The following is a 21,346-nucleotide window of genomic DNA, read 5'->3' as shown; positions in this document are numbered from 1 at the left end:
ATGAGCAGAAGAATGTGCATCAGTGTTGTTTTGTTTTTTCAAACCGTATCATTTCATTGTGTGGGTTCCTTCTACCAGAAAATCTACTAAAAAATATAAAATCTCTAATAAATTTCTACTCAGAATCACTCTGTAATAGTCTCCTTCCCCCAAACTGGGGCCTGTTCATCCACATTTGTGAACACAAATGTGGAGAGATAGGAGCCATCTTTTCTAAGATCTTTGGGCTAAGCCTGGAGGCCTGATACCCCAGAGTGATATATAGCGATGAAGCCACACGGTAGGGCTCATCACTGCGATGCAGGAAACCATAGTGGTCAAGACCTTAGCCTCTGAAGCTGGTCGCTTTGAGTTCGAAAACCAAATTACCTGGTTAAGAGCCTAGGAAAGTCGCTTAACCTCTCTGGCCTCGCTTTTCTCACCATAAAACGGCGGGGCGGGTGGAACACAGTAATACCTACCTCTGTGGGTTGGGGTAGGGGTAATGTATTTTATATACTTTTTGTAAGTGCTGGCAACACTGGCAGGCACAGAACCAACACTCATAACTATTCCCTGTAATTCTTACTACCCTAACTCCCTCGGCGGGTTCCGAGGTCCCCCGAGAGCGCCTTAATGGAGCGAGGCTCTAGAGGAAAAGATCTGGACAACTTCTAAGTAGGGTCCAAGGGCGCGTCCTGACAAGTCCTGCGGGCCTCAGGGCATAAACTGGTGGCAGAGGCCTGGGTTTCTCTAGGTAGGTCCCCTGGCCAGCGCTGAGGTTCCGGAATACGTCTCGAGGGGTCCTCGCTTGGACTATGACGCCGTCCCTACTCGTTTTCTCTTGGGTTCCCCCTGGCCTGACGGAAAGGCGTCCAAACCACGCCACCACGGCCACACAGCCTTCCCGCGCTAGTCTCAGGGTCAACTGAGGCTGCGCGGACCTTGGAAGGCGGGAGCCTGAGACCCCACGCGCGTGCGCCCTCTGCTAGTGCCAACGGTCTTCCTGGCGCGCCTGCGCGTGGTTCCCAGACCCCGCCCCCAAGTTGAGGGCTCGCGGAGCCGTTGGCCAAGTTCCTCGCCCTCCTCCTCCCGTCGGGGGCGGGGCCACCCCAGAGTCGGGGGGGAGAAGGCGGGGACAAGGGATGCCACGCCCCCGCTCTATCCCCTCTTGAAGTCCCTCGATTCCTCCCGGATGGCCAATGGCAGTCCGCCCTATCCTAAGCGCTGGCCAATGAGCGACGCGCTCGGGCCTCTTCCGGCTCCGTGCCCAGCTCACCTCTTCCCCACGTCTCCCCGAGGCGGGCGGGGCGCAGGGGCGGGCGTCGGCCGCGGTGACGCGCGTTGGGCCGGGAGCCAATGGGGGGCGGGATCGGCGCTGATGGACGTGGCCAGCGGCCAGTGGCGAGGCGCTGGGCGCACTTCCCGTCGGGGAGAGAGTGTAATATGGCGAAGACCTACGATTACCTGTTCAAGCTGCTGCTGATCGGGGACTCGGGGGTGGGGAAGACCTGTGTCCTGTTCCGCTTCTCCGAGGACGCCTTCAACTCCACTTTCATCTCCACCATAGGTACTGGGGCCGGGGAACGGCCCGGGGCGCGGGAGGCCCGGGCCGGGCGCGCCCCTGAGGGGCTGGGGCTGAGGGAGCGGCCGGGCCGTATGGACTAGGGATCTGAGAGGGTCAAGGGGCCCAGAAGGAAAAAGAGAAGTCGCCTCTACCGCCGTTCGGGGGTTCCTGGGCCATGGGGGCGAGACCAGGCGCCCATTTTGCAGATGGGGAGAGTGAGGCCCCAACCCTTAGCCTGCTCGTTAGAGTATATGTCCTGTATAGGGTCTTGGCACCCATCATCTAGCTCTGTCCTCGCAGCAGCTCTCCAAGCAATTGCTTGGCGTCCTTGTCTCACAGAAGTGGAAACTGAGGCTTGAGGAGTTGGCCATGGGGAAAGGACAGTGACAAGTGACATCTGACGTTATTGAGCATTTACTGTGTGCCAGGCGCCTTATGTGGTTTATCACACTTGCCAGTTCTCTGTGTTAGGTGCTGTTACAAGTTCATGCCACAGATGAGGAAATTGAGGCTCAGGGAGGACACTGAATTTGCCCAAGGTCACCCAGTCTACAGGTGGCAAGGATGTGTCTGAACCTAGAACTCAAGGTTCAACCATCTCAGAGAGATGTGCGCACTCACCCCCATTACAAGCATAGCTGATCCACCTCAGAGCTAGGAATCCAACCCAGACCTCTCCTGCTCTTTCCTCTAGAATATTCAGGGGTTGCACCCCTCTCTCTGACCCTTTATCCCCCATGGAGGAATTTCTGCTAGAAGGAATGGTGAGAGGGAGTCTAAAGACTTTCTCTGTCCGGCCTTCCATCCCAACCCAAGGGTGACAGCAATGACGAGTGACAGCTGCCTGCCCTGGGACCTGTCATCCTGAGGAGATGTCAGATAAAAGCTTCAGTGAGAAACCAAAATCAGCCACTGCCACAGACAGCCCTGACTTCCCTATCGCTAGGCCCAGGACACCAGCTGTCACTTTGCAGCACAGCCTTTTCTGCAGGGCCAGCCCACATTGTGGTTGAGCAGAATTGACCTGTTGCTTCTCTCAGTTCTGCCATCCACAAAAGTGGGGCTGACTTCTCCCCCAGCACCACCACTACAAAAACAGCCATTGGCCACATGAAAAGGCTTGACCTGGAAGGAACATCCGTCAAATGGAGTAGCCTGTGGGCTGTGCAGCCTTGCTCTGGAGTGGGGAAGCAAGAGAATGGTCACCAAGCCCAGGAGCTGGAAAAGACCAAGGGCCTGGGCTTTGCTTTACCGCTGTGTACCTTGGCTCCCTGAACCCCACAATGAGCTGCTGAGTCCATCCTTGCCTCCTCCAGGAGCTGCACTTTGCAAAACACTTCAGTGCCAGATGTAAAGTAAAGAGAATTGCACTGGAAGTCATCATGCCTGGTTTCCTGCTCTCTGTGCCATTGAACGAGTACTTCACCTCTCTGAGCCCTGTTTCTTCAGTTGAGGAGTGGTTCTCTCTTCCTTGGCCAGTGCCCTGGATGGTGGAGGATCGGAACTGTACAATGAACAGGGGGTTGTCACCACAACCAGAGGCTGTCTAGAGGAAGCAGAATGTCCCCTGGAGTGACAGCAGCCATCCCCTGGGCCCAGGTGTTTCTGAGTCCTTCCTTCCCCTCGCTCCAGGGTCAAACTTCGGGATAACCCTTGCGTCCCCACCAATCAGGAAGAGATGTTAACTCCTCATAGACTGTGGCTCGCTCTCAACCCAGACCTCAGTTTTCCAGGGTCAGAAACTTCCCAGTGAGATCAATTGGGACATTGAGTCTTGTTTGGTTTTTAATTCTTGACCAGAAAACCCAGTCCAGCCCTTGAGGGCTCTGAGGTGGCCAACCTCCACTTGCAGATGAGGATGCGACTTGGGCAGGGTCACCTAAGGAGGTGGACGTGGCATTTGAACCCAGGATTCCTCCCTCCCCACCCCCTCCGGTATTCTCATTACATTTGTAGTCTTCCTGCAGACCTCTGTCTTCTAGGAAAGTTTAGTTCCCTGTGACCTTGAAGTTATGGCCTCGTTAACTCTTAGGCCTCATAAAGTTTGCACTTCTAATTAAACTTGGTGTGTTAATAAAACCCAGGAGGAGGATAGGACACCATGATGCTGTGGGCTCTGTCGACTGAACAATGCCTTTTGAATCCATAAGTCCCTATGCATCCGTGACAAGAGTGGGGGGCTGTTTTAGGAAGAGATGACACTGCGAGGCTTAGTGCTGAAATGCAACCGAATGCATAAAGGCAGTTCTATATTGGCACGGCTGGTATCTCTGCATTTTCTTTATAGATAAGGGATTAAGTGGCTGTTGATTTTCTGCCCAGGTTACGTTTTGCCAAAGCCTGTTCTCTTAAGCTCCATCGATCATTTGTGGTGTAAATTTGGCCCTATGGCTCGTGGAGTTGGCTCTCCCCAGCCAGGCTCAGCCCCCATCTCCTCAGGGCCTTATTCATTCATTCCTGCAGGGAGATGGCTGACACACGAAAGTGCTTGGTAAACTGTGGGGCACCACATAGATCTCGTTGCTCTTGACTCTTTGGTTCATCCATCTTTCTCTAGTGCCTGCTGCGTGCCAGGCATCTGCCTCAGTGCAGGGGCTGCAGAGATGAATTGGATGAATCAGAGGGACCAGGACTGTCCCAGGGCCTGTAGTCAGGGTGTGTGTGCAGGACTGGGTGATGGGCTTCTGGCAGATATAAGCAGCCCCTGCCATGCTTTGTCACTGGAGATGCAGCTGTGAGGAAGGCATATGAGCCCCTGACCTCCTGGAGCTTATGCCCTAGGGGACAAAATAAGCTCCAGGAGGCAAAATTCAAGTGCAGGCTTTTACTCCCCATGGTCCCTAGGACAGCTGAGGTGGGCAAGGATGGAGTTAGCATCCCCATCCCAGATTCTGAGGGGTCAGGCCAGGCCTCAGTCTCCAGGCTTCAGAGGCAGAGATGTAGAACAAACACCTTGAGGCGAAGGCTGGGCTTGGCCACTCCCCCTCCACGCAGGCCATTCTAGTTAGCAAGTTTGGTTCCTTGGTTCACAGGGCAAATCAACACGTATCCAGTGTCAGGGATCGTTCATGAAGAAGAAGGGGAGAGAGGAGGCTTAGGAAGACTCCCTCAAGGAGGTGACCTGAGCAGAGACCTGAGTGAAGGGAAGGGGGGCCAGGTGGCTGTGGAATGAAGGAACATTCCAGGGGAGGACAGAAAAAGCCCCAAGGCCAGGACAAGCTTGGGCAGTGTGGCCAGAGAGGAGGGCAGGAGGCATGGGTGCTGAGAGGTGACCAGGTAAGGCAGAGCCTTGGAGCACGCTGGCCACTGTTTGCACTTAATTCTTGGGCCGGGGAAGCAGTGGGAAGCCACTGGAAGGTGTTTTGGGTTTTGGGTTTGTTTGTCTTTTTTTTACGAGTTTTGTTGAGTTATAATTCAGCTCATCCATTTAAAGTGTGCAAGTCAGTGGCCTCAAGTATATTCACAGAGCTCTGTGACCATCACCAACATCAATTCCAGAACATTTTAATTGTGACAAAAAGACCCCAGAGTCCCCTGAGTCAGTCCCACCAATCTCCTCGTTCCCCCACACCCTCTGGCAACCACTGGTCTCCTTTCTGTCTCTCCTGATTTGCCTAATCTGGAAGTTTCATATGAATAGAATTATATACGGTGTGACCTTCCATGTCTGGCTTCTCTCACTCAGTGTTATATTTTCAAGGTTCATCCACGTTGTAGTGTGTGTCGGAGCTTCCTCCTTCTTTATGACTGGGTAGTATTCCATTGTAGGGGTGGACCACATTTTGTTTATCAATTCATCCATTGGTGGACACACCAGGTCTGGAGCAGAGGTTAGCTTGGTGACATGGTTAAGGTTGCATTTTGGAAGCTGGAAAGGAGATTGAGGGGACAACAGTGGGAGCCTGGAGAACAGGCAAGGAGGCTGAGAGGTCGCCCTGGTCCTGGGGAGAGGGGACTAAAGCAAGAGGGTGGAGCGGAGGAGGGCAGGGTCCAGATGGCTTTTTGGGAGGTGACCTTCTGGCAGGTCTCAAAGGAGGAGAAGTTCTCCAGGCCGACAGGCAGGGAGGGTAGGGACCACCTCCAGAGAGAGAACAACACGTGCAGATGCTAGAGGCCTGCCTGCATCAGGTGCCTCTCCGGGCCCCGTGCCCAGTGTGCTTGGAGGGTCAGGTGTGGCTTGTGGGGCAAGAACAAGGTTTTGGCGTCTGCACTCCCTGGGTTTGCCCAGCCTCCCCTGCAGTGAGAGGAGAAAGTTCTCAGGTGCCTCCAGACCTGTGTGAGGGATTCAGAGATCCCAGCCCAGCACCCCGCAGGTACTCTGTAAACCGTGGCAGCTGTCACCCGCCCGGGTTCGCAGCACCAGCCAAGACACAGCTTGAGAAGTGGGCTGACCGTGATGCCCCTTTTTTCCTTTTATTCCTTGTCTTTCAGGAATTGACTTTAAAATTCGGACCATAGAGCTCGATGGCAAGAGAATTAAACTACAGATATGGTAAGAGCTGTTGCCTTTGGCTGCCCCTCCCCCAGCAGGTACTTTGAGCCTGAAGCCCCTAGTGACCCCTCCCCTCTCCCTGTGACCACAGCCTCCATCCCTTGGTGGCCAGCCCAGACGCATCAGGTTTTCTTCAGAAGCCCCAGGAACTGTGCCCTGCTGGCTGCTGGGGATGAGAGTCTGTCAGGCCCTTCAGGGACAGGGCTCCCGGTCCCAGTTAACTCAGCATGCAGGCTTCAGAGCGGCCTGCTCCCACTGATCGTGGAGCGAGCCCTCTCCCTGGCCGCGGTGAGGGCTGCCAAGGTAGCAAGGTGCCCCAGCCCGAGGTAGCAAGGCTCAGTTCCCCCTGAGCCCCCCTGAGCCTATCAGCTCGCCGAAGGCCTGACATCACTTCCTCTTTTCTCCCCTGGGGCAGCCCAGGCCTCACTTCCTAATACACAGACCTGAAACCCCAGAACTGAAAATAAGCCAAGGCTAGGCCCAACGGCAAGACCCGTTTCCATTCCACTCACCTAGGGCTGACTTCTCACGCCACATAAAATTAGAGTTTGTGAGTCCCCGTCCTGAACATAGGCTCTGGTCTGCAGCCCACTGTGCTCAGATGTGGGAGGGTCCTGCCCTGCAGCCACGTCACCTGCAGGGACTCACAAGCCCCGAGCAGAAGTAAGAGAAGTCATATTTGGAAGGGTAGCCAGTCCCTCTGGTCCAGGGGAGCACCCACGAGTGGGAGGGGAGGCCTCCCTCCCTGCAGCTCACCTCTCCAACTCAAGCCTCAAAGCGTGCGCCTTGGCCCGCCTGCCTGGGTTGGGGGGGTCCCCTCAACTTCAGTGGTATCCACCTCTGAACCTGACTTCAAATCAAAATCTGGGTGTGGCCAACAGATCCTACCGAGCTCAGGAGGCAGCCAGTCTCTGGCCACCTTGTAAGTTCCAAGCCATAGCGGTTCCTCTCTTTCCAACACGTTGGCTCCCCAGTAGCCTCGGTGCCCAAGTCCAAAGTGACACTGTACCAGCAGGCAGAAGTTTTGCTTTCCTATCCTCCTGTCTCCCTGCTTCTGCTCTTAGCACTCGCAGTGGGGTCAATGACTCTCTTAAAACTCTTCTAAAACAGCCGTAAAATAACTTCATAACCACTGACTTCACCTGCTCTTGGCGGCAGAAAGTCAACTGAGCCCCAAACGAGGGGCTTCTGTATAGTCCAGATATGCAGAGCCCAGCACAGAGGGTGATGCAGGGTCACAGGAGGAACCTTGGGCCCAGAGACAAAAGACATGGTCTTACCCTGGCTCCACCATCAATCAGTTAAGTCGCCTTTAAACCAAACTGAACACACTCCCTTCCAAGAGCTGGGCATGTCTTACCAGGTGTCGCCTCCTTACTGAGGTAGAAGGACTCTCCCCTTGGCCCCCACCGAGATAGCGAGTGTGGAAGTGCTTCCCAAGCCCCACTGATCTCACCCGGCTCAGCCCACCGGTGAGGGCTGTGTTTCCATGTCACTTAACCAGCCCCTTCCACACCGGAGGACCCAGATTTTCACAAATAATAACATCCACCCTTGGCTCTTACGGGGCCCAGAGACTCCGGGGAGATTCCCAGGGAGCCAAGGTGTGAAAGAGACCTCGTGGTTCTGCCGCATCCCCAGCCAGGAGACATCAGACACACGCCCAAGCCTCAGTTTCCGTCTCTGTAATAATGCAAGGATTGGGGTGCCCCACAGTAGGACAGTGAATCAGGAGGTGACCCATGAGAAAGCTGGGCGTCCATCCTGGGTAAAGGCCCCTCGTTCTCACTGTGACGACTGTTCTCATTCTGTGTCACTAATACCCCTTCTTGTCATCTTTAGGGACACAGCTGGTCAGGAACGGTTTCGGACGATCACAACGGCTTACTACAGGGGCGCGATGGTACGGATTGGCTTTGGGGGGGTGGTTGTCTTTTTTTTTTTTTTAAGTCAAAATGAACATCACTGACTTGGATACCAAAATCTGGGTGTTTCTAGGGAGCCCGTGCTCTGGCTCTTCAGGGGTCCTTGGTTCTGAGTTAGTTTTGGGAAAAGGCTGTGTGCCCCACCTCCACCTCTTCGTCCATACATCCCCTTCTGGCTCCAAGGACAATGCAGGGTTTAAGGAAACCTAATTCTCTAGGAATGAAGGAAGACACAGGAAGCCGGTTCTTCTGGGTGAGGTCAGTGAAATCGGAGCCGACATGCCCCGACACTTAAGAGCACTCAGGTGGCCCCCGACGGTCTCTGGAATTTGCTACCGAAAACTTGGAAGATCGTCCAGGAGCTGACTTGCTCTGGGCTGGTTGGCCATTAACATTTGTTGCCTGGGCCTGAGGCGGGTGATGTGATAGGAAGACTCGTCTGTCATCTCTCAGACATTTTTACTGAGCCCCTTCTCCAGGCCAGGCCTGAATAATACACACAGGGCCCCCAGAATGGGCCAGGGCCCTGCCCCCAAGGTCCCCGAGCAGGTCATGCACCTGTGAGGTGTGAATGGAGTAGGGTGCCCAGGGACTGCCAAGAATGGGAGGTAGGTTCCCAGGACCTGGCTCAGCCCCTGGGTCACCCTGTGAAAGTGGAACAGAGAACAGGAGTACATCCAGGCAGCTAGGAGGGTGGATGGCCGTCTCCCCAATTTCAGCTCCCAGCATGCCCCATCCCTTACATGCCACGCCCCCTCGATCAACTGCATAGACACGTGTTTCCTCCACTAGGCATAAGCTCCAGGAGGGCTGTGTCCCTGCCACACACCCGATGCCTGGGACCACGCTGTGTATGCAGTAGGAACTGCTGGTGAACGGCAGAAATGAATAGAGGCATTAAGTATTTACAGTATCCCACACGGTGTCTGAACATAATAGAAACTCAATCTTGTGGGTTGCAACCTTAGTTCTCATTAAAATTAATTTACTAATTTTTCCCTCACCTTGCTGTGCTCTGGAGGGGCGGGGGCTCTGGGGTCCTGGGGGAGCTTCTGCTGTGTGGCTTCAGGTAGATCCCATCCCTCTCTGGGCTGAAAAATCACCCCCGACCCCCTTCACCCAGCCCTTCCCTGCAGCAGGCACTGGGCCCAGGTCTTGGCCATAAACTCCTGAGAGTGGGTTCCATGGTTATCCCCATTTTACAGATGAGGAAACTGAGGGTCAGTGCCATTCCAGCCCCTGCTTCAGTTCACACAGAGGGTCGATGTCTCGGCCAGTAGTGGCTGTTTCTCTCTAGTGCCCACATCCTCAGCCAGCCCCAACAAGTCTGGACTGAGCCATACGTAAGACCCTATCCAGCCCCAAGATGATTGCATCCTCCTAGACCTGGCCTAATGCATAAGGAAGCCGCTAGCCATGTATGGTTGTTGGACTTTAAATCAGTTAAGGTAGGAACCCCAGCCCCGAGGTCACATCCCCTCACAGCCTTGTGTGGGTGGTGGCAACTGTGCAGAACAGTGCAAAGATTGCCATTAGTTCAGCCCTGTCATCATCTTTGTCCTTGTGGTACTAGACCCTTGGGTCCCAAATTTGGGGAACATCAAATGTCCAGGGTCCTGTTTTGAGTTTGCAGGTAGATATGGGGAGCTGTGCCCAGACGGGTAAGAAAATGGTCACTCGGAGCCCAGGGGGAGCTTCAGGGAGGGCCTAGAATGGAGTGACACTATGTTTTCCAGGGACTTCTGCTCTTTCCTGATAGCTCTACCCACTGCCCCCAGCCCCCCATAGGTAATAATCCAGGACCTTGGAATCTTGCATATGTGGTGTCAACCTGGTGGTGGTGGCGGCGGAATCCTGGGCCATCAGAGGAGCCAGTCCCTGGATAAAGGGGCAGAAAAGCCTAACAGCCCTGTGGCCTTTCTTGCCCCTGACAGGAGGGCAGCTTGCTAGGCAGAGGCCCCAGTGATGCTCAACTCAGAGTCTGCCCGCCAGCATCTGTACCTCGGCTGGCCTTGGCTGGGCGTGGCAGACATCACAGCCAGTGAAAACTCTTCCGAGTTCTCTCGTCAGCTATCTCTATTCAGTCTCCCTAGGAGAACACTGAATGAGGGATCCCAGGTGGCGTTTGTGACAGGCTGTAAGGCCACCATGTATATCCTCAAGGGCACAGTGTGGGTTTGGAATTGCAGTGGCCCGCTTGCCCTGCCTGTGGTTTGGTCACACCCCTGCCCTGGTGGTTATCTCCCATCACACACAGCCTAAGCTCTTACTCTGCGAATTCAGGCGGCCTCGGAGACACCTTGGCTATCACTAGAGCTTGTGGATGGAGGGCTTGGCCCTGGGAGCAGGTAGAGGGAGGGAAGGGAGTAAGCTGGGCCCCGGGCCAGACAGCTGGGACCACGTGCCTTGGAGCCCAGGGGCTGAGCTGCATGGGGACCTGTGAGAATGCTGCAGGCTGGCTTGCCATGGGGATGTCCGGGGACCACTGAAGGGTGGCCCTGAGCATTGCTTGATCCTGAGGAGGACCCAGGAAGATTCCTAACGGGAACCGGTGTCATCAGTTCCTTCAGAGCTGGGCTTAAATCTTAAAGGTCACTTCTCTGCATCTCGGTTTCCCCTTGAATCAAACGGGGATATTTGCCCTTCTCTTGGGTGTTGGCAAGATCGTGGGCTCATGCAGAGGCGGGTTTACTCTGCAGTTATTTCAGGACCCGTGGACCGTCTCCCAGGTGCTCACACGTGGGATATGGAACCCCGGAAGCCTCAGCATTGCCTGCCCTGGTGTTTGAAGCCAGCCCCCACTCTGATGGGGTCTCTGGAAGGCATGTGGGTCTTCCCTCATGGGATCTGTCCCCCTGGCCTCAGACCCAGTTGTGTCCTTTACTGTCTCGGGTGACTGGACACAGGGACCTAGCCCCCGACCCCCCAGCCTCAGGTTCCCCATTCTCACATTGGGACCACCCGACCCAGCCTGTGAGGCTTCAGGGAGAAGCACATGGGAGGCACCAGACGAGGGGTGACAGTGGGGCTACCAGAGAAGGTGGCGCTGGCCAAGCCTATGAGGCAACTCAGGCCAGGGGCCGGGGGTGGGTGGTGAGTGAGGGTGTGGAAGAGGCCGAGCCCAGGAAAGAGTTGGTGCGAGGGGGAGTGCGGTGGGTGTCAGAGCCGTGGAACGCCGCCTGTGGAACAGGGAGCTGCAGGATGTGAGGCTGGGAGGTCGGCTGCTGGGGCCTCGCTGGCTGCGGGTGCGTGGGCCGCGCTCTTCCTGCCGGCAGCAGGGAGCCAGCAAGCCTCTGTAAGCGCCGGTGGGGTGGGGTCTGTTCACCAGGGAGAAGGGTCGCATCGGTGGCCAAGGAGCAGGACTAGAGCCTGGGACCCAAGGGAGAGGCAAGCGCTGGAGCCCAGCAGGAGGAAGGGCCCGGGGGAGGGGTGTCCTGTCGGGGTCCCTGCCACCCCACCTTGCTGGGGCCTCCCTGCCAGAGAGCTGGCAGCTCGTCCAGAGTGCACGTCTCTGTCTCCCCCTGCTCAGGGCATCATGCTGGTCTACGACATCACCAACGAGAAGTCCTTCGACAACATCCGGAACTGGATTCGGAACATTGAGGAGGTAAGACTTGCAGGCCCCTCCCACCTGCAGGAACGCCCCACTCATCCTCTCCCCAGTCCTCACCCCGGAGCCCGCTGGTTTACATGTGAGATCACTGAGCACAGAGACACCTATGGGTAACTCGCCAAGAGCCCTGTAGCCGGGAGCACTATCAGAGGGGGCCGGGAACCCTCACTGCCTGCCAAGGCAGGTGGCCATACTTAGCCTACTGGCAGCGGGGAGCCAGCGAGGCTCCTCTGTGAGCACGGGTGTGGTGGGGTCTGGCCTGCGGGTGAAAGGTCACATCGGTGACCTGGCCTTGTCACAGAGAAGCCCCGAGAGCCCATTTCCCCAGCTGGGTTGTTGGGTTTGGGTGACATTGAGGTCACGAATGGAGGATATCTATCTAGGCTCTTCGTCACTGTGAGCATTTGGTGCTTTCTAGAGAAGGAAGGTTCTAGAATTGGTGTTGACCTTTGTATTTGCTGGGTGTGGTGAGAGGTGTCAGTTGTACTTTGAGCTACAGGAGAGCAGGGTGTGAGGTGGAGTGAGCTCCCCGTGCTCAAACTGCAGTTGCCTGTGAAAGGAGACCTTGAACCAGGAGGGAAGAGAAGGCAGCCAGCCTGGCCTCCCCATCCAAGGGCCAGTGTCATCCCCTTCCCACTCTCCAGAGAGCTTCCCCTTGCCCCTAGGGCCTCCCTGGACGATGCACCTGTGGCTTTGGATGACTCACGAGGTGGGGCTTCGGGTCTGAGAACTTCACCCACCTGTGAAGCCAGGGCCAAAGGTCACGTCGCAGCCAGCGTCTGTGAGCAGCTGCACTGGGCCGCCTCCCGGTGACCCCGCATTTGCTAACAGGAGGCTGAGGAGGGGAGCTGCTCACCTCACGCTAGGCTCTGTGGAAGCTCTGTTCTGGCCAGTAGGCAAGAGGGCCTGCTGGTCAGTAGGAAATTAGGGAGGAGCGGGACATGTTTCCCAGAGAGCAGATATGAGCTGCAGTGAGAAGGGCCTGTCCGATGACCCAGTCCTTCGGGAAGTGAGGCCCACTGTGGTGGAGTGCAGGGGAGGTTTGGAGGAGGGAGCCATTTTCAGGCAGAGGGCAGATTTCAGGGAACGCCAGGGGATGGCAAAGCACCCAAGGCTGGTGGTGACCAGTGACCAAAGGCTGTGACTACCCCAGGCACAGCCTGTTTCCAGAGCCCAGAGAGAGTGAGATAGAGCAGGATGGAAGGTCCTGGGACCGCAGCTGGGGCCTCCAGCAGAGGAGCCCGGGAGGACGGGAGGTGAGCAGAGACGGGAATCCCAGCCTCGCTTGCCTCCCATAAGCCAGACCCCGCCAGGAGCCCAAGGACAGGCACGGGAGGCCGTCCTTGGCAGTCAGAGAGCATGCACTTGGTCAGAGTAGCAGCCAGAACCCTGAACTCTGCCCTGACATTGGTTGTGTGACATAGGACGGGCCACTCAGCCTCTCTGAACTTCAGCTTGTCACCTGTAAGGGCGTGCCTAGCAGCCCTGACCCACCGTTCTGATCTTGGGGGATGGTCTACAAGTTGTCCGGTTCTGACCTCACCTCTCACCTGCCCCGTCTGCCCCTCTCCTTGCAGCACGCCTCTGCAGATGTCGAAAAGATGATACTCGGGAACAAGTGCGACGTGAACGACAAGAGACAAGTTTCCAGGGAACGGGGAGAGAAGGTGGGCATGGTGGCCGCTGGGTGCCACGGGGTGGGTCAGCCCTGCCCTGCCCCAGAGGGCCCCCAGATTGCTCGCAGATGGAGAGGCTGGGCTTTAGGGAGACTCCCTCATAATCTTTATGAGCATAAGGAGACCTGCCATCCTGTCTTGTCCAAGTCTGAGGGAGTCCCGGGACGCAGGACTTTGCTGGGCAAATTGGTTGCCCCAGTGGGGCGTGTGCCATGAGAAGAGAAGGTGGAAAGCCCTCGCCCAGCCAGGCTTCAGGCTAAAGACTGAAAGCAGTGAAGGCTCCTCGGGTGTGCTCTGCTCCCACTCAGTGTTTCGTGGGACCTGTTGAGGCCACAGAGGGCAGAGAACAGAGCCTGGCCCCCTCCACCTCCTGCCAGGGACACTCACCACCTGCTCTCCACTGGTGGCTAGAGGGTGCAGGCCCCACCCCTCATTGTTCCCAACTCCGGGTGCTGCATAGGAGTCAGGGACACCTGGTGGCTGATGTTCATGTGTGTCTCCCTCCCTCGCAGCTGGCCCTGGACTATGGAATCAAGTTCATGGAGACCAGCGCAAAGGCCAACATCAACGTGGAGAACGTGAGTCCCAAGCCCACGGTTCGGGGCCAGGGGGTTCAGAGACGCTCCGCCTCAGGGACTGGTGCAGGCTCCAGCTGCCCTCCTGGACGGCCCGCCGAGAGGCACTTCCTGGGCAGTGCCACGCGCCAGGCCCAGGCAGCTCGGGAGCGTCGCCCCCATGTTCTGACCTAGGACTTCATCTTGCTGGCTCTCGAGCAGCCCTGGGAGCAGGCACAGTTTTGCAGGCGGGGAAACCGAGGCTCAGAGAGTCCCAGCTGGCTAGTGCCCAGGCCTGGCTCCAGGTTGGTGTTTTCATTCTCACCATGCACACAGACAGGCCCCAGTCACAGCCCAGGCAGAGTAGGGGGCCCTGACTGAGCCTCGGCCCAGGCTTCTTCTCCTCTCTAGCCACACCAGCCCGGCAGCTGACCTGCCTTCTCCTCCATTCCTCCCACCTCCCGCCCAGCAATCTTTCCAAAACAGATCTTGCACACCACTCCCGACCTCAGACCCCTACACATGGCACAGAGGGCCCTCCCCAGCTGGCCCCAAGCAGCGTGTGCCTCAGGCCTCACCCACCGCTCGCCATCCCTGGCCACCTTTGCCACCCTCCTCTAAGCCTTTTCCACTGTCCTGTTCCCTCCCACACACACACTCCTTTCCCATCAGGGCCCAGCCTGTGTCGCCCCTCCCCCCAAAAGCCCCTGCCATCCCCCAGACCCTTAGGCCCACCACTTTGGGCATCCCCAGCATCCTGAGCCACCCCCCATGGCCAGACTTTCCACATCACAGGGCTGTTTGCTAAGACTGCCTCTCACCAGACCAGGAAGAAATGCTGAGGACGATTCATCTCTCTGAGGCCCAGGGCAGGGTTGTGTCAGAGTCGGGTTTCTAAGTACTGTCCAGTTGAGGGAAGGGAGGAAATGGCCAGGAGATTGGGACAGAGGCAACAGCCCAGGGTCAGGCCCGCTTGATCCTTTGCCGACCTGGGGAAGATGAACCTTCCACCTCACCTGCCAGGCCTTTGAGGCCTTCCTACTGGACAAGGACCCAAAATGAAGCTTGCTTGGCCAAAGAGCCGCTTATCTTTCTGCCCTGCCCCTGACTCTCAGAAGAGGGGCAAAGCGGGCCGGCAGAGCACAGGGGTCAGGGACAGAGATAGCCACTGGGTGCCTTGGAACAAGTCAGTTGGCCCCTCCAAGCCTCAGTTTCCTCTCTGACCAGTTGAGGGTGATCCCACCTCCCAGTGTCATTGGCTCAGGGGAAGTGGTGGTCTGGGTGGATGAGGGTACCCCAGTAGGGGCGGGAGATGGGGCTGGACAGGTGAGACCTGTGCCGGGTCTCTGTCCTAAAACTTTCCCCAACTGGCCCTGCTCTTGAGCCATGCCCACTGCACAGCGGGGAACAGGAACCAGCAGGCCCCCATCTGCTTCCCACTCCAGGGATACTGACTGTGTGCTTATTCTGCAGGCATTTTTCACTCTCGCCAGAGACATCAAAGCAAAAATGGATAAAAAATTGGTGAGTGTGTGTCCTTCCCAGATCCCTGCGTGCACCCCTGTTGGACCCGGCCGGCATCACCCTCAGTGATGTAATGCATCCCTGGGCAAGTACTGCTTCTCAGGGCCTGGCTGGACATCGCAGGGCCTGGCTGGGAAGGGGGCCAAGATTCCATGCTCTGAGACCCCCAGCAAGGCCTCTGACAACCGCTGGCTTCCTGTCCTGACGAATCTGGCAGGTTGATCGCCTTTTTTATCCTTCCAGCCCCAAATTCTGCAGGTTGTGACAAGCTTTGGTGGGTCCTGGGGCTCTGAGGCCTGAATCCCTTCCCACCCGCCCTGTCATTCATTTCCGGCTGTTTTGTTTACCATGTGAGCAGGTTCACAGTCCCCAGCATGCAGCGGGGCTAGTGCTTTCTTGGTGGAGTCTGAATGCTTGGCTATATTTTGGGCGTGTTTAGCACCTAAATGTTGGTGTGAGTCTTGCTCCAGAGCCTCTGTTCCATCGACCACTCTTTCCCACCCAGCAATGCTCCCTGTTTTCCGATGTGAGAGCGTGAAGCACTCCATTTGTGACTTGTTCTGCATCTGGTCATACAAGGCTGCGCAATACAAAACGCCATTCAAGTAGTTGACATCTGATTTAAAACGAGCATTATTTTCATAGTTCTAAGATGCTGTGAATTGAATTGCAAGGCATGTGATCAACTGATTAAATAGCAGTTCTTTAGCCAAAATGGAAAATAGCCCACATAAGCTGACATTTTACAAAACTTTTTCTTAAAATTGTAGTTTTCTTAGAATTCTTTCCTCTTCAATATAATAGTAGAATTTTAATTCTTAGCAATCCTCCTGACTCAGTTTCACCCACTGGGAGTTACCCTGAGCATCACGGCAACACTGTGCCTGGGCTTTTGATGGAGGCCTGTTGGTCACCTCCAGAATGCGCTGTATCCTTCCCAGGCTTGGATGGTGAAGTGCTGGCTCAGCCATAATCCTCGCAGTTTCTCTTTCTCTGTTGCCTCAGTGGCAAATCACCAACAGTTAAATTCCATCCATTTCCTCCCACCTTTGTTTATGTTCAGAGTTTCAGCCCCATACCATTTTATATGGGTCTTCTTTTTTCTTAATATAGTCGACATGCGGTATTGTGGAAGTTTGAGGCATACAGCATGTTGGTTTGGTATTTGTGTGTTGCAGTGCGATTACCGCCATAGCGTCAGCTAAGACCTCTGTCACGTCCCATAAACATCACTTTCGTCTTCGTGTTGAGAACAATTAAGGTCTAGTGTCTCAGCAGCTTTGACGTTTATACAAGCCTACCTCGGAGATACTGTGGGTTTGGTTCCAGACCACCACAATAAAGTGAATATCACAGTAAGGCAAGTCACACGCATTTTCTGGTTTCCCAGTGCCTGGCCTATAAAAGTTGTCTACACTGTACTGTGGTCTATTAAACACACAACAGCATTATATCTAAAAAAAAAAAAAGAAAAAGTGCATACCTTAATTATAAGATACTCTATTGTCCCCCCAAAAATGCTAACCATCATCTGAGCAAGTCATAATCTCTTTGCAACGGTAACACCAAAGATCACTGATCACAGATTACCATAACACATACAATGGAAAAGTTTGAAATAGTGTGCGAATTATCAAAATGTGACACAGAGACACGAAGTAAGCAGATGCGGTTGGAAAAATGGCACCAATAGATAGATTTGCTCAACACGGGGCTGCCACACACATTCAGTTTGTGGAAGACACAGTACCTGTGAAGCGCAGTAAATGGAGGTATGGCCACAGTCCAGTGTCACCGACTAGAATCACCACACAGTGCATTAGCTCTCCAGAACTTTCGTTTCTGCTAGCTGCGAGTTTGTATCCATCCTACATCACTGATGTGCCTGGCTCTGCCTTCCCCACCTCCCTCTGTTCTGTCTCCTCTCTTAAGAGCCTCATAGAAAGCCAGGCTCCCCCAGGGCCCACCCCACTTGTGCTCTGGCTGCTGCCGCTTGCTCCATCTTGCCACCTGCTGCTTCCCTGTCCTCCCCTTGGCCCCGCCATGCTGGCCTTTGCTTGTTCCCTGAGCACCCCAGGCGCGTCTGGATCTTTCTTTCCCCTCTACCTGGGCTGCTCCCCACTTGCATTTGTTTCCTCTGGCCACCATAACAAACTCCCAGAACACACTTAGCCATTTAAACAATACACATTTCTTATCTTAATGTGGAGGTCAGAAGTCGGAAGTGGGTCTCACCAGGCCAAGAGCAGGGTGTCAGCAGAGCTGCCATCCTTGCTGGAGGTTCCAGGGCAGGACCGTTTCCTTGCCTGGTCAAGCTTCTAGAGGCCACAGCATTCCCTGCCTCATGACCCCTTCCTGCGTCTTCCCAGCCAGCCTCTCAGCATCTCTCTGAGCCTGCTTCCATCCTCCCTGCTCCTTCCTGACCCACCTGAATGATCCAGGACACTCTCCCCCCTCACCTTGATCACATCTGCACAGTCCCTCCTGCCGTGTCAGAGACTCAATTCACAGGTGCCAGGGATGAAGGCATGGACATCCTTGGGGGCAGTTACTCTGCTGACCACAGCCCCTGGACCGTCCCCGGCCTCACTCCCTCACTCCACGAGTCCTCTGCTCAGATATCACCATCAGAACACCCCTCCACCACTCGCCCCACCTCTTCCCTCTCATTACGCACCACTACAGGGACTCATGCTGATCTGTGTCCCTGTGTGATTTCCTTCTCCCACATACCATGTGAGCTCCCTAAGGCAGGGGAGCTGGTCTTGTCCGCCACTGCATACGCAGTGCCCATGGCAGCGCCCAACAGTCGACAGTTGCTGTTGAATAAAGTTAAGTCTGACCTGAGAGCTAGAAGATGAAAAGGAATTAGTCCAAGAAACAGGGCCGAGCCTTTCCAAGCATGGTGCCGTGGGCGAAGATAGGATCTCAGTTCCCAGGGTCAGCGGGGGCCAGATCAGAGACTTCAAATGCTGGGCAGCAGCAGTGATGGGTTTTCAACAGATCTTGAGTTTAGGGCTTACGTCACCTGCAGCAGGGTGGAAGGCAGACTGTGGGGAGAGATGGTGAGCAGAGCCTTGGCACAGGGGCATGGAGACCAGCTAGGTGTGGGTGGCACTGGGATCTTTCAACCCAGCCCCTCCAATCCCGAGAGCCTTTCTGCTGCCCCTCAGCTGCCTCACTGATAACATGCTCAACATAGATGGGTAGGTAGATGGATGGAAAGGAGAAAGGGTGGCTCAATACAGAGAAGGAAGTAGGGAAAGAGGAGAGTGAGATAGGTGAATCTGTGGTTGCAAAGATGCTGAGAAGATGCATGGACAGGGGGTGGATGGGTAGGTGAATAAGTGATTAAGAGAATGGATGGTTAGAAGGAGTGGTGGGTGCGGTAGCAGATGAAAAAACAGATCTCTGGGTTTGTGAAAGATGAGTTGTCTGTTGGAGGGGACAGTTGGATAGATGGATGGATGAAGGAAGCGGGTGGTTAGATGGAAGGGAATAGACAGGTGGATTGTTGGTTGGAAGGGCAGGGATGGATGGATGGGAGGGGGTGGATGGGCAGTTGGTTGGGACGGAATGGATAGGTGGTTGGCTGGTTGGAAGGAAGGGAGCAAGGGAGGTGGATGGATGGATGACGGATGGTTGGTTGGTTGGTTCATTAGTTGGCTGGCTGGTTGGTTAAGAGACTTGGTACTCATGATGCTCAGCCGTAATCTCGGAAAACCTCTTGCAATTTCAGGAAGGCAACAGCCCCCAGGGGAGCAACCAGGGAGTCAAAATCACACCAGACCAGCAGAAGAGGAGCAGCTTTTTCCGATGTGTTCTTCTGTGAGGAAGGCCGCCTTACTCTGAGCCTCGCTCAGCCGAGCTGACTGTGCCTGTCCTGAGTGAGCCCCTCACTCAGCCAGGGCCATCCCCCACAACACCCCCCGCCGCGCCTCGGCTCCCGGGCCCATGGCCACCAGAACACAATCGAGAAATTGTTTATTTTAGTAACTGATCTTTTTCAACTGTGGAGATGGAATGAGTTCAGAATCTGCTATTTTTTCTGCGACATCCGTCAAATGGGTCCACGCCTCGAATAACTTGACAGAGAGAGGGAGTGGAGGCGCGGCCGTCAGTAGCAGCCAGCAATGGCAGGCCTCCATCTCTGGGCCTTGACACAGCTAAAGCCCCGCTGGAAAACCCGTCCACGCCCCCTGCGGCAGGAGGGAGGCTCCCAAAGGCCACTGACGGCTCAGGAGTGCCGGCTCCGCTTCCTGGGAGAGGTGACTCACAGCAGGCCCGGGAGGCGCCTGCCCAGCGCCTCCAACACCCGCTTTCACCTCTTCTCTTGAGTTTTTGGACAAGTGACAGAAACCGTTATCCCCCCCCCCGCCTGTCATTTTAACAGTCAAACCAAAGGGAAGCACAAATTAAGGAAATCCTGAGGAAAGAAGCATGGAGTGGCCTTTCCTGTTTACAGCCAGGTTTTGGTCCCATGGTCCAGCTGGGCCTCGGACATGGCCAGCAGGTTGCTCTGCGCTCCACCTGAGCACCGAGGGGTCACCGTACATGTCATGTGGGTGACCCCAAAACGCAGTCAACACGCGGCCCGCCTGCAGTCGGGGAGCCTCCTCCTCTTCGCCATCCCACCATCTCCAAATCAGATGTTTTTTCTAGCAGAGATTTTTACTTCACCAGGTCGTCATGCCAGCAGGCGATTCCGTCTTTGATTCCCCACAGCCAATCTGGGTGATCAGGAACATACCCCCGGCTGGATGTGGCAGAGAGCGCAGGGTGGCCCACAGGGACTGACTGCAGAGCAGTCCAGGTGGGTTTCTAACTGCAGCCGCCCAGTTCTGTTTTGACAGCTCCGCCTTCCCGTGGAGACTGCAGTCGGAACCCAGGTAACCAGGGCAGAGGGGTGTCACCAGGGAACCTTTCTTTTTCTTTTTTTCTCCCGCCACCCCACGAGCTGCTGTCCATCCAAGCTGTTGGCACGATAGTTTTTTTTTTCTTTCTTTTTTTCTTTTTTGAATTAAAACCAACATACCAGCAATAGTCTGCTCTCCCCTGGAATCTCTTAACATGCTCTGTTTACATCGATAAATGCACTTAAGGAAAACAAATTAAAGCTCATTTTAAAGTTAACGGATGTTTATGTCCACATTTTCCATGTAGGTACACGGAGATGGCCAGATGTTGGGCGGTGGGGTCACAGGATGCCCACTATTTAAAACACAGCCCAGGCCAACAGGGGCCTCAAGTCTGGGCAAGATCAAAGTAGAGGCAGTGGGTTACCCCAGGCTAGAGGAGAAGGTCCCCCCGAGCTCTGAGAAGATGCCACCATTATCAAAAGACTGACTTGGGAAAATAAGCTTCTCAGCTCCCCTCCTCCCCGTCCCCCGCCAAACACTCACTGCGCCGCCCACACCCCCTGCGTAAGTCACTCAGTCAACACCAGTTCCCATAATGCCACCAAGAGTCTCTGGTCTTCATCCCCCTGGCACTCATTTTGCCAAGTTGAGTGCTCCGTTCTGAGCCCCCTTCCTCACCTCTCAGGAGCACCTGACCTCTCAGGAGCACCCCTCCTCCCCGAGATCCTGCTTCAGACCCACAGCACAACCATGGGCTGAACCTCAGTTCCCTCATCTGTAGAATGGGTGTGATCCCAGTTCCCACCTCACAGGATGGCTGTGCAGAGCTGGTGAGATGGTGTGTCCCAGACCAGCTGCTGTCACGTTGTCAGCAGCATCATCGTCATGTTCATTATCATTTGCATCATTATTCATCTTTTGCCCCAAGAGAAAAACTCACCTCTCTTTTTACTTCTTGTCTCTAACGGGGAACAAGTCATCCAAATAACTGACAAATTCAAACTCTAAGTGTTTGCCCCATAACACCCCAAATTTCCACAGCGCCCCCCCCCCCCCCCAGCCAGGTCAGGTGGAGTCCTGGAACTCCTTAGGCCCACCTCATACCCAGCCTCTTGCTCAGAGTCACTACTTTTCCTTGTTTCTAAGGACTTCGATGG

The 21,346-nt window shown here is 55.3% G+C and overlaps 1 protein-coding gene across 1 annotated transcript; it reads left to right on the top strand.

Annotated features, from left to right (window-relative positions):
- Window positions 1–1,391: 1,391 nt before the first annotated feature.
- On the top strand, window positions 1,392–20,463 carry RAB8A (RAB8A, member RAS oncogene family). Its single transcript, XM_074350527.1, has 8 exons — window positions 1,392–1,549; window positions 5,978–6,038; window positions 7,881–7,941; window positions 11,493–11,570; window positions 13,154–13,243; window positions 13,765–13,830; window positions 15,280–15,330; window positions 19,070–20,463. The coding sequence occupies exons 1-8, from the start codon at window positions 1,426–1,428 to the stop codon at window positions 19,160–19,162; spliced, it is 624 nt and encodes a 207-aa protein (XP_074206628.1). The 5' UTR covers window positions 1,392–1,425; the 3' UTR covers window positions 19,163–20,463.
- The last annotated feature ends 883 nt before the right edge of the window (window positions 20,464–21,346 follow it).

This window comes from Camelus bactrianus, chromosome 22 (assembly GCF_048773025.1).
Source record: "Camelus bactrianus isolate YW-2024 breed Bactrian camel chromosome 22, ASM4877302v1, whole genome shotgun sequence".
NCBI classification, from domain to species: domain Eukaryota; kingdom Metazoa; phylum Chordata; class Mammalia; order Artiodactyla; family Camelidae; genus Camelus; species Camelus bactrianus.
The sequence above is the reverse complement of the archived record's forward strand: the minus strand, read 5'-3'. Positions and strand labels throughout refer to the sequence as shown.

Coding starts and splice junctions, on each gene's coding strand:
- RAB8A (XM_074350527.1), top strand. CDS start 1,426: ATGGCGAAGACCTACGATTACCTGTTCAAGCTGCTGCTGATCGGGGAC. Junction 1,550..5,977: donor CACTTTCATCTCCACCATAG/GTACTGGGGCCG, acceptor CTTGTCTTTCAG/GAATTGACTTTAAAATTCGG. Junction 6,039..7,880: donor AGAATTAAACTACAGATATG/GTAAGAGCTGTT, acceptor TGTCATCTTTAG/GGACACAGCTGGTCAGGAAC.